The following is an 18,409-nucleotide window of genomic DNA, read 5'->3' as shown; positions in this document are numbered from 1 at the left end:
CGACAATAACTGAACTGTTTAGCACATTTACGAAGTTGTATAGGTGGCGTCAGTAGTCAAAAATGCCAGCGCCACCTACATATTTCATTAAAATTAATCTTTCTTTTCAAACATGCATTTCACAAGGTGTTTCCATATTTTTGTCCATCCACTGTATTTACTTCGAATAGAAGTAAAACCAGTAATGTTGCACACACTAACAATCTATCTGCGAAATTCAGCCTTAATTTGGCAACAGGTTTACAGGAAAACTGTACACATTTCAATGGATTACGAAATAGGTCTCTGTTCCTTGAAGAGAAACTATTTTTGCCGATACGCAGGTCTTGAGTTTTGAATAAACTGTGCTTTTAGAAAAAAGTATTGAGACAACTTTCGAAATGCTGGAATATTTTTAAATTTAAAATTAACGTTGACCTAAAATTAATTTTGCTTTATTTCAGAAACTGCAGGTTTTCTTACATCTAGCATACTAGTGGCAGAGTGGATAAATTCCCTGAACACTGGAAATTTCACTTGAGTTTGAATTGTAGTGAGCAGGCTAGTTACATAAGCGCTTTCTTGTGTTTCTCCCAATTTAACGTGAACAAGAGGAACTTTCTATTAGAAAGCCTTCTCCAAAGGCATCCCTTAGCAGGCAGCCTTCGCGGGCTTTTTCGTAATCCATTAAATAAGTAGATTTTACTTATTTTGTAGGCCTCATATGTATTTTGACGAATATAATTAATATTTTACATTTATAATTGAAATTTTCGCTAACTCAACCAAAAACTGTATTAGCTAGTAACAATAGCTATTTGTAACATATAAAATAAAGTCATAAAGACCTAATGTTTAATCAGTTGCCATTTATAGCTCTCCCAAAAAATGTTCTCCTAAATGAGATACATATTTTCATCGGTTCTTGTTAAGGAAAACGGTTAGTCAAATTTTGTCAGAATGCATCCCAAACAATTTTTTTGGTGCACTCATTGCCAATTAATTAGGTTTCATTTACACCTGGACACTTCAGTACGAAAGAGGTCTTGGCAATACGAAAAAATAGTATAAGTTTATAGCTTAACTGCTGACAAATATGAAATATCAATGATCATGAGTGGGTGGTTTGTGCGGACCAAAAATTATAGACTTTTCTCTTTCTTCAAATACAGTAGCTGAATTTATAGGTCTTAAAACTGCAGACTTATAAAGTAGAGATAAATATGACTAAGAGTGGATCTTGGAGGTAAGTTGCAGATGTTGGAGAATAAAATGTAATTGATTAGCCTTTAAATGGTCATGGCAAAATCCTCCTGCCACCACTATACACCAGATTCAGAATGAAACCATTTTGTTAAATCTTTAAGATACTCGCCTTCTAAATTTTTATCAAGTAAAGTTCCTGAACTGAACATGAAAAAACTGAAACAAGGGAATTTTAATATTCTCCAGATAGGATAATTTATAACAGATTCACATTTCATAAGTTCCACGAACATGAGAGAGCGTTGTGCCTGATCATTGTTGGTTTAAGTTATCGAAATTTTATTTGCGAAATATATTTTAGGAAACAACACTTGATCTGTAAAGGATATGTTAAAATTTATTATTAACACAGATACTTGGATCGTTTACCTAAAGAATTTGAATGGTGTAAAAGAAGAGCAAAGAGAAAGGTTTTACTGAATTATGAAAATACGTATGTGAAACACACGATATTAAGAAAGGTGCGATATTTTGCATAATGGCGAAATTCTGAGTCTTTAGCAAGATCTATTAGTAATTCTTTCTGTGGTAATTAATATGAAAACATTTTCCATATTCAGTAATATATTAACTTTATCTAGGCTTGACTTTTAAATAACATTAAAATTATTAGACTTTTAAATGCATCAAAATTAATAATATGTAATGATTTTATAGTCCTATGAGGTAGTTATGCTATGCAATATGTTTTATATTATACTCTTGTTTGTGTTACCTGATGTATGCAATGAAATAAGTAACTTCGAATACTCTTGAATTATAATGTAACATGAAAAGTCTGAAGAGAAGAAAAGCTTTGCGGAAAAATAAGATGGCACAGGCAAGTCTATTTAACACTGAGGAAAATGGCTACTTCATTAAATTGGCGAGATGTCGCTAAACTGACGATAGCTATGGAGACTATTTTTTATCGCCAAATTTGGCGAGAAATCAACAAAGATTTGGGGATTACTCTTACAAATTCATTTTATTCTCAATATTAGGTGGCTATTCTGTAACTCCATAACTTTAGCTTATACGGAGACGCCGAGATCAGTTTAAATTATACGAGTATTAGGAATATATTGAAATTTCACATTATTTATAATTTAATTATTAAAAAACTGCACCCAATATAGCTTATTATCAAGACTGCAAATCCCGCATGCACATGTTGCGTTCTACGGGTTCGTGGATTGGGAGTAATTGATGATAACACTTCAGGAAGAATCAAAACACATGTTATTCGCTAATAAGCACTATTACACAAGACAGTTCCAAAGACACGTTTACACTCGTCGAAAAACTAAGACAAATATGTTGAAACAATCAGTAACAGCCTATAACGGTGAAGGCAGCTTCATGGCAAAGTAGAGCTCCCAACTCGGACGATCGCTCTCAAGCTAATCTCTGAGCTTAAGACACTGCTTTCTCCCCGTACAAGTATTGTATTATATATTTTTAACCTACCTTAGAAATTATTTCCGGGAAAATAGCTAAAAATGCGTTCTAGAATGTTCTCGCTCCGTCTATGACATATTGCCAATTTTGTCGCTTAGTATCGCCACACGGCAACTCGCGCCAAATCTGGCAACCCTACGCCCGCCGCTGACTCACGCTGCTGAGCCGGCAGTCTTGTTTCTCCGCTCCGATGGAGAAGCACCGTTTTCGATCACTTTAGCGGAGAAGTTATTTCATCGGGCAGCCGTTGGGCATTTCGCAACAATATTGATGTTTTTAAAGAAATTTTCTTATTTATGTTGAATAATATCACTTATTTTTATTTAATTTCATTGGCAAGGAGCATATGGATTATCAAATTCGCACTGTTTCTCGTCATTGTTCATAAGGAAGCACCGAACGACCGCAAAATGCCAGTGTCATTCTTTATCTCTTTAGTCTGGTGTCAGAGTTTTATGCATCGATTTTTTTTTAATGTTTATGCTTCTGCCAACAGATTAGGAGTTTAAAGTGCTATTCTAAATTAAAACAGTCATTTAACATTTTTATGCTATTATTTCATTTTAATAAAACACAATTTAATAACTTTTATATTAATTGCCGTAATAACGATGCCGTTTATGACAGAATAATTATCAAATAGTTTGGAATTATAATTACAGCAGAAATAGCTTTTCTGCCTCATCAATAATCTATAATAATCAGGATGTCATCAAAAATCTGGAAATAACTGAAATGCGAGACTTTTTTTCTCCCCCCCCAGCTTATAAAGGTATCTTGATAACAAAGGAAAAACATAAACAATGTAAGATATGTTATTTGCGAATTCGTGCAAAGGCTAAACGGCATATTCAGTAGAATGAACAATAGTTTGCAATTAAATTTACAAGACGTGACAGAAGGGACACAAGGACGAGAAGTAATAATGCAGCCTTCATTTTATAAAGCATTACTTACACGCACAAGATGTAATAATTCACTGATAATCACAATGGCGTGTTTCCTGACATTGAGAAAAAATTCGAAGTAAGTGAATGACTATATATGTAATTATTCTACTTCAAACAAGGAAAGTACTAAGGTTTTTCTCATTACTGTAAAGTGATCCTCCTAGCAGAAAATGCTTTTTCTCAATTTAAAAAAATTGATGTAAACTATATCTTTAGAGCTCATTTTTAATAGTTGTTTTCTGGACCAGAAAGTAGGAAAATTCTAGGAAATCTTTTCCATTTTGTGATTGGTTCTGCATAACTCTCATCCGTTCCAACATTAGCATATAAAACTATGCTATCTCTCCTAAGAAGGAAATTTCGACTTGGTAATTAGTAGTTTTGAAAGCCTACAGTATAATCTAAACATATTTCAGTAATATAGACTTCATGTAATTTAAACAGACTGCTGGTTTGTTGATTGAAAGACTGAAAAAGATTGCTGGATTGCTAGTCTAGATTTGATGCAAAACAGAAATAAAAGCATTTTGAAGATAAATAATGAGAAAACGAAACAAAGTTATTATTCATTGGTACAATTCGTACAGTTTAGCACAATTTCGTTTTAAAAAATATTATTTAATTTCAGGCAAATTTGGAAATTTCTAAAGAAATGTCGCTTAGTATAAAAGATAGCCTGTGAGGTATTTTATATTAATTAATAAAGTTTCTTGATTTGAATCGGTACTATAACTTCTCCTTTTTGTTAGCTCTCACCAGTAAGAGTATATATGATAAGGTTTTGAACATTTTAAATATCGCTTTTGGCAGCAATGCTTGCAACTTTACTTTCTTTGGTGAAGCTCTGTCATTTAATATTCTCACATTAGGCATTTGCTAGCCGAAGTTAAATCAGGCTATTATAGTTTGAGCCAGTTTAATTAGGCTAAATTTGTGTAGTCTTAGGCTACGATGCCTTTTTTAAATTATTGATTCAACTTTAAGTTGTACTTTCCGTTCAAGTTAAGCTTCAATAAAAAGCTTTACTTAAAAATTTCATAACGTTTTATCGCACATTTTCAGACGAAGTGATAATTCGCTTATCAGTGTAATACGGTTTGAAGAACTTTACGTTAATATTTCACAGTTAAGAGCCGGTAAACTTTAGGATCTAAATATGCCATATTTTCCAAATTTTCCATGTCAGACAGACGTGATATTTTCTTACCACAAAATTCCTTTTAATATGATAGATTTCTTGGGTATAGGAATTCTTAGTAAGCAAATAATAATAATAACCTATTGTTACAAGCTTGTTTAGATACGAGCCTTTTGGGATATTTTGGCAAAATGATTTGGGTAACTTGGCATAAATTTTCAAAACTTAGGTAGTTTGCTCAGATTCCTACATCCTGTGGCTGGTTGGACAGACTGCATGCTATTTCTTAGGTTTCCCCATGCGCTATAAATATAAAAGCCAGTTTTCCTTAGAGAGTTTCCAGTGAGGGTGTCCAACTGAGTAAATGGAAATTTTAGTGTACAGGTTCCCGTGCTGCACCCTTAAAAATAAGTTCTCCAAAAAGCAGTTTCCCGCATCCATGTAACGTAATTTTTCAAGGTTTGCTCGAGAATCATATCAGGCTTAGCATTCAATGATTCAATATCGTGGCCTGTAAAATCTGCACCAACATGTCAGTTTTTGAAATGTTCCTGCAGTTAAGACGGCTTCCGATTTACGTTCCAAAATACGACTCTACAAATTATGCATTCATGTTATCTGTATTAAAAACGACGGCAGGGGAAGACCTTCAAGAATCGATCTCGAATTTTTAATAAAAGGAAAAAAGGACATTTAGACTGTTCAATAACCTGAAAAGGACAAATGTAATTTTCAATTTAGGTTATTCTACGTTCTAAATGCGTATTAAGTAAGTATGATGTAGAAATGTTTGCGATAGTGACTATGTTAACATATTTTTATTTTTGTATTTCATGCAAAAATACAGCTTAGAAGGCAAACCACTTCCTTGTAGAGCTCGGCGAGAACGTCTTGGAAATCCCGCTGAATACTGGAAACTATTAAGAATTAGCAAAGGATGAAGGACAGTGCATTTTAGAATAAAAAGATCTTTTTATTTTAATTTTCAAAAATAAATTAATGTAAAAACAGTATGCAGGAGATAACCAAATGCTTACTATTCTTCAGATGGCGATCATGTTCTCCCCGTTTTATGACCTACGAATTTTCCTCCCGAGGCACTTTAAAGACAATGTCTATGTGCCCTCCCTGCTAGCAATATTACAGAAGATCCAAGGCAACATAAAAACCTGCTTTGGTGACCATTAATTATAATGTTTATAACGCTCATGGGCAGAATCTGAGTATTTGGATGTGTATCATGTAATAAGCTCCTATCAAACATTTATAATGTTATGGCTTGGCTCACATCGAACATTTATAGCGTTATAGTAGAATGACTAGAGTTTGAAAGCCTTTTATTTCATTTTGAGGAAGATTTAATTTTTATTTGCAATATTTTAAAAATAAAACATTTTGAAATCCCATGAATCATTTGTATTAACTTCATATAATGTATTATAATAAATCAGAATCTGATTGGATTTGGGTTTATTAAATCACAATAAAGCAGCCTATCTATCTAAGAGGAAAGTTGCTTTCGTGGAGAATGTTCTAAGGGCTACACGGCTACACATTTTCAACAGGATTTATGTTACTCACAGAGAAAATAACAGAAACAACCTACACATCCAGCCCATTCCCCACGATCTGAAATCGGATCAAACCAGTTTACGATGATTTCATTCGTTCGTTGCTGGCAAACGAATCTGACTACAGATGATTTTATTTATTTATTTGTTTCATTCGCATATGAATAATGCACATCTTAATTTGATATAACAATTTTTGAATCTAGTAATAACTCTTTCTATCTCTCTATATCTATTTATTGTGGTTGGTAAATCTTACCCTTCCTTCGCTTTTCCAGTAGATGAAGAAGCCATATTCATCGACCTTGAATAAGGCGTTGGGTTCATAAGCGACTTGTTCTTTTTCCTGTAAAATATTATAAAAAATAAATACAAGTATAGTACTAAATTAGAACAATTTCAGTGAGTAATAAAAAAATTTAAGGATTAAATTCTCTGTTTCGCAACTTCTTAATTTTACAAAAACATTTAATCTTATTTCACAATATAACTGCTTTCGGAGTTGAGATTAATTCCTATTACTTTGGTCATTGCACTAATGCATGAAATTTAATTTTTTGAAAAATTTTATTCATCTCTTCTGCAATAACACTTTTAAAAACTTCTCTCAAAGTAGAATTTTCCTTTCATATATTTCCTTTTCCTTACAGGAAATAATCACATGATGCACAGCATGAGAACTGTTTGGCAGTTACTGGTAAGAACTTATGAAATAAACTTTTGAATCACTGTCAAATTTTTAAAGCCTCAAGAAAAATGCTATTTTTTTTAATTTTGCGTCCTTTCAAAATAGAAATGTTTCCACTTCACTTTCGGGTAATGTTTAATGATAATCCACATGAGCAGCAGGCGACGATAATGAAGCCTGTTGACCTACCACAGGTCATACTGTGGAAAAAGCAGAGAGCTTTATCTACATTAATTAAGCCTTTTATGATTTAATAAATGGAAAAATTTTCAAATGACATTAGTTTATGATGGATTGGTTGCTTAGCTTATGATGGATGATTAGTTTATGATTATTTTTCTAATAACTTTTCCCTTACCTTTTGGCATCCCTGTGTTAAGCAACTCGTTTCAAGCATACGTTTTCACATTTTTTGTATTCAATTTCTAGAGGTTAATTCTTAAACTAGAAGGTTTGTCGTACCTTTTTAGCTTAAAACTATTTCATGCGTTAAATTAAAATCTAAAGCGAAAAGCACTTTGAAGTTTCTTAATAGTGATTTTTATATTTTTTAATATTAAAAATATTTCCTTTATAATTTTTGTGGTCATTTTTTCTTTCGGAAGTTAGACAATAATCTGGCATTTTCAGATTGCAAACGTTTTGCTATTGCTTCCCATGACACGTTCTTCTACAAATCCATACAGAGAAAACTTCAAAGCTTGCCATCTGTTAAAGTAGGTTTCTCATCAGCTTAACAAACTGAATCTTGAGAAACAATTGGTCCTTCCTAATAGCGTTTATAATAAGTGGCATAAATGTTCATATCATTATAATAAAAGATGTTTATAACGCCATGAATATGTATATCGGTAAGAGAATTTCGTATTCTATATCCTTGCATAAAAAACTGTATTATTGCCTATTAGCAATAACAAAAAAAATCTAGTGACAAAGAAGAAGTTCTGCACTTGCTGATTACAATTTGAGAAAATCCTTCTCACATTGTTTATTCGTAAAATCAAGTATGTACTTGTAGTACGCAATCCCACCTAGCACAAGAACGTTCAGAGAATGTTCATAGTTGGATATATCACGGACATGTCCAAAAAACGTCTGTATGTGACAGTTCTAAAAATGGACATAAGTACGTTCAGATATTTTTATTTCTAGTACTTCCATATATAACGTGCTATGAACACGCCAGCAAATCGTTACTGTTACCTTCGAGCAGAACGTTTTGAGCAGTTTGTATGTATAAGAGTTCTGTCACAGACAATATCCTGTTAAATACCGGCACTGATAATAATTTTGTATAATATTATTAAAACGTTCCTGAAAAAAAGAATCGAAATTTTATTGTTAATACTGTTATTGCTTGCAAATAGACACAAATGTAATCATAAAAAAGAAAAATTAGTTCTAAAAAGCTCTAAAATTATTAATGAATTTTTTAAAAATAATTATGCCATCTTCCAAACGAATCCGCAGATAATTTTCTAATCGTAAAGTCAAAAACCATTAGCATTTTCTTAAAAGTACAGAGCCCATTATACTGTTATTTACATCTTTGAATGTCATATTTTATCAGCACTGCTTGTAAAAGTAATAAAGACCGTTTTCAGGCATGTAACATCATCATAATAGTCGCTATTCGAAGGATAAACAGTCGTATTTGTAACGTGAAGAGCATTCCCTTCTTGCAACCTATGATAAAGCATTTCGGAAAATATCAGTTTTATACATAGAAGCATACATGCTGTTATTAAGTTATGGTTATATAATAAATTTGGTTAATAAGTTACACATGCAGTTGGGTACGAGTTCAGATTATGGTGCAGAACGTTATAAAGGCCAATCAGCAACATCTTAGCAAAACGCTGTCTTAACGTTCTACGAATGTTCCAGTGCTGCTTGGGATGAGTATTCATTCTACAAGAAATGTAATATACATTGCGTCACTCATTATGCGACTAAATTTAACAGTCAGAGTGCTCTTTATTATACGTATATTTTTCATGTGATTTTCAGCAGGATCATAAATAGCTTCATAAATTTCACGTAATCGCTTTGGCGAAGCAATAAATCTTTTACAATTATTTGCCGGCATTTTCTTACCTTCTTCTTTAAATGCTTTTTATTTTAAGCTTTCTCAGTTATTTTTTAGGTATCCCTGCAGAAAATAAGAAATGTACCTCAAGGAGCAATATTAAGGAAAGATCACAGACTTCTATGAGAAGGAAGAAATACGAGACTGTGAAATTCTACGAGACGTATGACAAAGAAGGTGAGACATCTTAATGGAACATACAGCTCTCGCTAGGGTAATATTTATGTTCTCTCATAATATACTACAAACCTTATTTTAACGGTATACATTATTCATTTGACCTTTCGCTTTTTAAATAATGATTTCATCAGTTCTTGTGGTTACATAACAAACCGTATCATGACCAAAAATATCAACTTGAACTTCTGACCTCCGCATCCTGATAGTGAAGCTTTTACCTAAGCTATCTTTATTTCTTTGGTAGTATGAGTATACGTGAGGCAGCACACTTTTATATGTGATCCAGTTTCCCGTTTACCACGGCAACGTTTTTATGTGATCCAGTTTCATCGCATAATCTTCGATATGAATAGCATAAGAATATTTTTTGTACTTTTCAACGGCTGTTCGTGTCAACTTAAGCATAAAAAGGTTCAATAAAGCATTTCAATCCTAATTCTTTAACGTATCATTTCAAATTTAATTATTAAATCGCTCCATCGCCTTCATTTCCTAAGACAGGTGTTTTCGGCAGTCAGAATTCGAATGAACTAGCTGTTTCGATCTGACTTAAGCATTTCAGCACTTGCTGTTATCCGCATTTTATCCTTAAAATACATGATTTTTATCAATAGCAGAGATATCGAGAGTATTTAATCTATTTAAACAATTTTGAAAAGAAACAATAGTAAAATATACAGTTTTTAAAAGTTTTATTTAAGATCTAATTAAAAAGACACTTGTTTCAAATGTTGCGAAACCTTTTATTTGACCTTCTGTTTGAGTTTATGAATTAGTGAAGTCATGAGGCAACTTATTTGAAGACTGAGAGTTCTGCGATAAGAATGATATACGACATGTAATCTCTACGATAAGAATCATAGGAACACAATTCTTCTCTTTCTTGAGATGTGCTGTTACTTGAAATTGCCATATATGTTGCAAATCAACCTATAATATATTAAAATAGTTCAAAACGGAAAATGTACGCTCAGAAAAAAAAAAAAAAAAAAAAAAAAACTGCTGTTACAAAATTTTCTTTCTACCCTTGCGGGGTTTTTTAAGTTTTATTAACAGTTCAATTAATTTTGAAAAAGCAACTTTTCCTATAGCTCTTTGTTTTCAATCCACGCCTTGTTGCTTAAATGAGATTTCAGTTTCGCGTATTAAGCAAAGTAGAACAGAAAGCTACTATTTAGGCCGGTGTCTGAGTTGCTTCAAACAGAGTATGTTCTGCCTTTCGGCCACGTTTTTTCTCTGCTACTTAAGCTTGCTATTTTACGGCAGTGCATATTAATTGCCGGTTAGTCGACATCGGTGGTACGGCGGGAGCCGTATCTCTATGCAGCTTCGGCTGTTGATATGTTCAATTTAGGATTACTTTACGTTTCTATTTTGAGTTGCCGCCAAAAGTATTGGCGAGGCCCTGTAAGCGCCAGGAGTGCCAACTGTACACATTGTTCTTGAGTTGAATAAAAGGTCTTTTCATCCTTTTTATGTGTTGTTACTTGTACAAGTTGAACTAAGCGAATAGTCACTTTATAGTTTAAGACAAGATCTAACCATCAAAAGGAATTTTAGTACACCTAGAATATTGCATACATTTTACATGCGTTGGTATTTTTGGAAAAAGAAATATAATTTTTTTTAAATAGTAACAATAGTTAAATGTTTGGTGTTTTAATTTTATGTCAAAGATAATCCACGCGGTATTAAGGCAAAATAAGACAATTTTACTCACCTCTTCCCACCGGTCAAATATGCAGCCTTTGAGCAGCGCTGGCGGCACAGGTCGTTGCCAGTTAAATTCGTAGAGTTTGGTCATCTCTTCAGCATTCTTGATGACTCGTGATCAGTTAGGACAAGACTCATCGAAGAGGTCCGGACCTAATTGTTCCTGAAACAGAAAAAAAAAAATAAATAAATAAATAAATAAATAAAATAAATAAATAAATAAATAAAAAAATAAAAAAAAAAATCTGAAATGTTTCAGATTTTAAATTACGTCCAAAGGGGCGTTTTTTAACATTTTGTGTGTTACCTTTCTTTATTAAATATCATGTTCCTCGCACTTAAACCATAAGATCCAGTGCAACAGCAATATCGCAAAATAGTTTTAAAACGAGCATATCTTTAGAATTTCCGATACAGAGACTCACGCGCTGGAGATAAAAATGTTTTTTCTGCACAACGTTGCCATTGCTCGCTTTGAAATCCTCGAGTTTGTTAATCAAAAATTCGTCAAAGTTTTAAAAAATAGGAAATCGATCATAAAACAAATTTCAAATTTCAAATTTGGTCTTCCACATGCTCATATTCGTTGGAGGATTACGTTATTCAAAATTCGATGACTCTATGTACCGTTGTTTTATCACAATACGAGAAATATACATACATTTATGCAGATTTTTCATTATTTAATTTCTTCAAATGTAATGCAGGACTCTAACATTTTGTGGCAACAGTTTGAAAAGTGAACCGACATTTATGAGTCCGACGCAAAATGTCAAAACGAAACTAATAGTCCTTCGGGATTCAAATCCCTTTGGACTAAAAAAAAAATCTGACATTTTGCTCTTATTTTGTTACATATTTAATTTTAACCGATTAATTTGTTTTTTTCCTTCATTGTTTTGAACACCGAAAACATGTGAATATCAGCATTAAGGGAAGGCTCATTTATCAAAGACTTTTTGAAAGAAACTGGATCGTATTTGTGTTACACATCAGAAAAGCCATGAAAATGTCCATGAAGCTAGCACATTCTCCGAGATTTGCAACTTTGTTGAACTGGCAATGTTCAGAAGACATAATCAATAGGCCTTTTGTGGGCCTTTAACTAAAGGGTTTAGAATTCTAAGCATCCAAAATAAATGGAATTTCAACTTATTCGTATATCCGTAAAATCTAAATTATAGAAGTATCTTTTTTCTATGAGGCATATTTTTGCTGAGCATAGAAAAGAATTTTGTCTTTGCATTATTAAAAGAATTTTGTCTTAATTTGACATATCGTATTTCAAAATGTTTTTAAGATACAATAAAGTCAAAAAGAAAGTTAAGAAATGAAAACTTTATTAAAGAAAGTTAAATCAAACGATTATTCAAAATACAGATAGCTAGTGTATGACATTGGCAATAAGTATGTATTGCAAATAAAGCCGACATATCATTAAAAAATATAAATTATGAGAAAGTACGTTTATTGCTTTTGAATTTCTCAACAGACTCTTAAGCAAATACAGTTACACTAAGAAAGATAAATTAAAGAACTTTTTAAAAGAATTTTAAAAAGGAACTTAAGAAGTTTTAAACTTAAAAAGAACTTTTCAAATTTTAACTATTTCGTTTTAGGATTGTTTGTAGCTACCAATTTTCTTCTTAATTTTTTAAGCAGCCACTCACAAAAACATCTTTAACTTTGAAAAAAAATTTTAGTAAATTTAATTTTAAATTCATTTTATATACTTTGAAACGAGCTAATCGAAACAATCGATAAGCCGAGGTTACTGCTAATTAGGGTTGAACTACTTTTTGATATGATTAGGAAAAGGTTTAACACCCGTATAAGCTCATTAATTAAAACACTCATACCTCAAGGCATATGCCTTGATATAGCTTGATATCTAAAATTGAACATACCAGAAATGGCGAATAGAATATTCTGACCTATTAGTTAACTCTTTTTATCTTTTTAGAAACCTCTTCCCTCAATCATTAGACTTCATGCACTGTACTGGAATTTGACTGTGAAGCAAATAGATCCTCCCTTTGTTCCAGCTTACGGAACGTATCAATTTGTGAAATTATACTTTCGTTTTCTGCCCGCCCATTCCAATTTTAGAATGGTAACGCGAATGACATTTTGAATACCACTTTGTCGAAATAGGTGTAATGAAAGAATGTCACAAATGCTTCAGTTAATTAAATGCCCCTTAAAATTCAGAAGAGTAAGGGAATAATTCTATAAATTTGACACACCATTTCTATAATTTTATATGACAGTAATGATTTGTACTTTATTTCCGCTCTCGTATTTTGCAAGCTTAATGACTACTATGAAATTAACGAGATAAAAATCAAACAAATACAATGCTTCTTTAGGTAATTAACCTATCATTTAACTTAAAACTCTGAACTTTATATATGTAGAGCATAATAACATTTCTTGTACTTTGCAATGGCTATCTGTGTCAACTATGCACAAAAAGCTTGATAACGCTTTTCAGTCCTAATTTTTAACGTGTCATTGTAAGATGATTGAAATAAGTATTCTTAATTTAACTCTGTACTTTTGTTCAATCCTAATTCTTCAATGCATTACTGCAAATTTAATTATTAAATCGCTCAACGGCTTCAGTTCAAGGACAGGTACCTACGGTCCAATTTCGTTTGAGCTAACTATAACATAACATATTATGTTGATGTTAATTTGGGAATGATGGCTGAACTGAATGTATTAGATATATGCACGCAATTAAAATTTAAGAAAACGCATAGCAATTGAATTAGGAAAGCCTGTATTTGCAAATTGTACCGAATAATAAGAAAACTAAATAAAATTTTGAAATACGTAAAGATGAAGTGTATGTGTTCCGAATGCTCAAAATGTTTCTAACTTTCTATTTTCCCCTTGCAGAATGCGCTCTATTATTGCAAATTGTACCGAATAATAAGAGAAATAAATAAAATTTTAAAATATGTAAAAATGAACTGTATGTGTTCCGAATGCTCGAAATGTTTCTAACCTTCTAGTTTTCACCTGCAGAGTGCACTCCATTACTGTGATTTGGAATTTGTTTTATTATCTATTTCATATTTTGTCAGACATTAAAGAATTTTTGATTAACAAACTCAACGATTTTTAAGGGGGAATGACAACAGTGTACGAAAAAAAAAACATTTTTATCTCCAGCGCGTGATACTATGTATCGAAAATTCTAAAGATATTTTAAAATTATTCTGCGATATTGCTGTTGAAATGAATTTTATGGTTTACGTGCGAAGAAAATGATATTTAATAAATAAAGATAACGCACAAAACGTTAAATAAACACCCCTTTGGGCGTAATATAAAATCTGAAAGAAAATCTGTGTAAAATCTGGTCAGAAAATCATGTTTTCCATTTTTCTGCAACCAAAATTATTAAATAAGAATCTCCCGTTTGCAAATCAGATTTTCTAGAGGTGTTTCATATTCATAAAAATCTTTCAGTTCTAGTTAATGAGCTCAGTTCCAATCAATCTTTACCCTCAACTTTTAAGGAAATAATTTCATAGTTATTTTCATTTTTCATCAGTAGATGGCGACAGTTACTTGACTTCCTTCCTCTCCTCATCTTATCACTGGCTTGTCTTTTATCATTTGCACTTCTGCAGCTGAAGGAGGGGGTTCTATATTTAAACCTCCGAAACTAGTCCTGCAAATTTATGAATATTACGATGATCCTTGTTGCCTTAACCTCTACAATAAGATTTATGTTCTTTTATAGACTGATTATTTTTTACTTGATGTAATATTGTGTAAATGTGGATTTTTCTGGTATGCTTTACTGATTTTTTAAATTAGAGACTTTATTTTACAAAATATTTTGAAAGCGACTCCTCCTTAATTTATTTCTTCTATCTTTGATGATTAGCAACTACTAGAATTTTGCATAATATTCAGTTTCATCTAATATTATGTGATTCAGGTTAAAAAAAGAGTATCAGAGATCTGTTAGCAATGGCTTTGGTAAGCTACAACAAAGAAAATATTACACATCCATTGCAGCGTCTTTCCAATTGTACGCAATTACCAAGTATTCATTTAAAAGATATTTCAGCATATATGTATCTTAGCTGAATTGCATACATAATCTGACAAAGTAAATAATTGAAAAGACTTGGAAATATTTCAAATTATCCTCAACGGGGGGAAATGCGTGCATTTAGATGGTTGTATACGTAATTGTATACAGCACACGCTTTCACCGTTGCAAACAATATGTCTTGCTTGAGGAGTTATTTATAAAACGCGTTCTTTAGATTCGTTTTCAAACCGTCAACACAAGCAGGTCATTTGCCTCTGCTAGATTGATTTTTCTGGCTCCTTTACAGAGGATGCATTCCAAAAGCAAGAATCTGAATGACGAATTCCTTGCTTAACATAAAAATACACAAATGTCTCTCACAAAAATGCTGGAATATTTCGAGGAATTTCAGAAAATAAGTGAATTATTCTATGGAAGGTTATTCAGCGACAGCGAAACAGTTTAAAGTCAGACGGAAATGATTCAAGTATCTTGAAAAAGAAGGAATGGAAAAATTAGATACATTTATTGAAGGAAAAAAAGTATTAGATGCATTTATTGAAGTCAATTCAGGTGACAAATGAGTTAACCAATCCATAGTTAAATTCTGTCTAATTACAGGAAAGGTAGTTACTGTCAAGGTTTTGAACTTTGTTCCCCGGACAAAAATTAATCGACGGTCAACCGGAATTTTTCTATTATAACTGTAAAACAGGTTGTTAAGATAATGTTCTTACAGTTGAAGTTAACAAAAAATATGTACTAACATGGAATATAATTTTAACGTAAGTTCATAACATGCTTTCGAAACGAAACTGTAAAATACCGTTAATTTAAACGCTTTCCCAAAAGCTGGTTTTTAGACATAATTTAAGACATATATACTATAGGATGTAATTACTTCTAAATTTCTAACCACCTCTTCTAAAAACCATACTTACCTACGAAAGAAAGCATCGGAAAAATGTCTAAGTTTTTGGCGAATTTCTAGAGTCTAATTCATAAATTTGAATATACACTTTTAAAACACTGAATTTGTAATTAAGTGACACTCCAAACTTCAAACAAGTTTAATATGGCTTAACAAAATCGCACAAAATTAAAAATGTTAGAAAAAAAAATCAAAATTTTATCAAAAAGTAATATCTTGAAGTTATTACAAATGAGTGCACATTCTAACAGTCAATTTCCCCGTTTTTCTTTCGCGATTATCCTCAATTTCAAAACAGTTTTATTGCGTATTGTTCGAGCCCCGACATACAATGGCTGTCGTAGATTTTCCAGGAATAATGAAAACTTTAACAAACGACAGATAACCCCCCCCAAAAAAAGGACGATTCTCACAAAGACTGACTGCATTACCTAATTTTGTAACCAACAGAAATTTTTAAACTGAAATTGCTTGGAGACTTTTCTGCGTTATAATCTGCCAATAGATGGTCCTTTAATTCTTTCGCATCGAAGCCGCCCGTAACGCCCGTTCATTCAGGCAACGGCAAACCGCCCCAACGCCTCGTTTATTTTCTACCTAGTTCTTTCCCCTCCACGTTAGTGTATGGCTCATTGGTTTCGCGAGTTGTTAAAAGACATGTCAATCATTCTTTTGAAGCAAATAAAGGAGAAATACGGAAAGCTATTGACGTTCGCAGGTACAATGACGTTCGCAGGTGCAATCCGGCCCTAAGGTGAAACTGCACACAATGGAAGAAACCGCAGAAAAAACTCCAAGAGCAGCAAGGGGGAAAGGAAAACTATTCCAAGACAAATTCGTAAACACGGGCGTTTTCGATGTTTGTTGAAAACAGATTTGGTCGTCTCTCGATGCGAAAGAGTTAAGGTAGACAACCATGGAAGGCGCAGAATCCGTAGTGTACGCGGAATGGCATTGATTTTTTTTTCTCGCAGAATGTGTATGGATGTATGCATGAAATAATAATATATTGTGTCAATAAATTAAAATACAAGAAATAATAGTGGGTCAAGTTAGATAAACCAGATAACGCTTGAAAAACAAACTGCCATTTGAATGTTCCAAGTTACAAGCCTTTGGGTCAGTCTGGATAAGAAAATTTTGTTTATACTAAATCATGTTTTCTAATCGCCCTGTTGTTGAACTTAGTTGTTTTAGTGACGAAAAGCAAACTCGAAATTAACGACAAGCACTGTGAACTTCTGATATAGGTTTTACTCACTTGGATTCCAAGAAGCCATTGCCAACAGTATTATAACATTCGGATTACGGCAAAGCATACGGGGCTATCTGGCGAAAGGAAGGCATGCCCTAGTTGAAAGCTTTTTTAGGGAATCTGGCTCATATTTACTACCAAGAGTGAAACATTAAGTATGTTGCTTCTCATTTAGGGTTGGAAATTTCTCATTTAGGGTTGGAAATTTCTCATTTAGGGTTGGAAATTTCTCATTTAGGGTTGGAAATTTCTCATTTAGGGTTGGAAATTTCTCATTTAGGGTTGGAAATTTCTCATTTAGGGTTGGAAATTTCTCATTTAGGGTTGGAAATTTCTCATTTAGGGTTGGAAATTTCTCATTTAGGGTTGGAAAATTGTTTTATTGACCATAATGTGTGTATAATAATATAAAGAGATGGATAATTTATTTAGAAAGTTTGCTTTTATGATATCATATTAGAAAAACACATATATGTATTACGTGCAAAATTACGATTTGAAAACATTGATTTTATTTGGAATTTTAATATCTTAAAAGTAACGTTTCATACGGAAATACATTCAGGAACTAAACACTGAATTAAAATTATGCTTTGGGTGTAATATGCGCCTCATATCATTCATCCGAGCTGACAGGAAACAAATCTTTTAGTCTATATGTTGTCAAATAGCACGGAAGACGCAGAACTAAATCCAAGCTCTTTAATTATAATTTTCTCTAGAATCTTTGAGGATTCTTTTAAGTTGCTGAGTTGCCACCAAATGAAAAATGCATAATATAACGATTAAGTAATACAGCTCTAATATTACTTAATACTTCTGGAAATTAAATAATTTTTAACATGTTTAAAAACGAAATAAAATAATTTCTTATGAAAGATTCATTATAACTCTGAGCTATGCAAACTTCCCTAAAATATTCGTTACCTTTGAATCCCTAAATATTCGTTACTGCAATATCCTAATTCGGAAAAGATATAAACTTTTGCACTCTTAGTTTCGGTGTGATTATTTTTTGATGTTGCAATATGAGGATTATATGTATGAATATTTCCGCATGTATGAACGTGAACTCGAAACTGGAGCAATGAAAATCTAAATCTTTATGGGTAAAATAAAAGAATTTTTAAGCCAAGCCGAACGACATAAGAT

At 32.3% G+C, this 18,409-nt stretch overlaps 1 protein-coding gene across 5 annotated transcripts in view; it reads right to left on the bottom strand.

Moving 5' to 3' along the window:
- The window catches only part of LOC118189844 (1-phosphatidylinositol 4,5-bisphosphate phosphodiesterase-like), a 163,880-nt gene that overhangs the window by 91,756 nt on the left and 53,715 nt on the right, over positions 1-18,409 (bottom strand). For all 5 annotated transcript variants that reach the window (XM_035360518.2, XM_035360521.2, XM_035360520.2 and 2 more), the window contains exons 2-3: positions 11,022-11,177; positions 6,604-6,690 (exon numbers count right to left, since the gene is read on the bottom strand). In XM_035360518.2, coding sequence (XP_035216409.1) covers positions 6,604-6,690; positions 11,022-11,105 — 171 coding nt within the window. In that variant the 5' untranslated portion in view covers positions 11,106-11,177. The remainder of the gene's footprint in view (positions 1-6,603; positions 6,691-11,021; positions 11,178-18,409) is intronic.

The sequence above is a fragment of the Stegodyphus dumicola genome, chromosome 1 (assembly GCF_044657685.1).
Source record: "Stegodyphus dumicola isolate Sdum_Otavi_A_Nest chromosome 1, ASM4465768v1".
NCBI lineage: Eukaryota > Metazoa > Arthropoda > Arachnida > Araneae > Eresidae > Stegodyphus > Stegodyphus dumicola.
The sequence above is the reverse complement of the archived record's forward strand: the minus strand, read 5'-3'. Positions and strand labels throughout refer to the sequence as shown.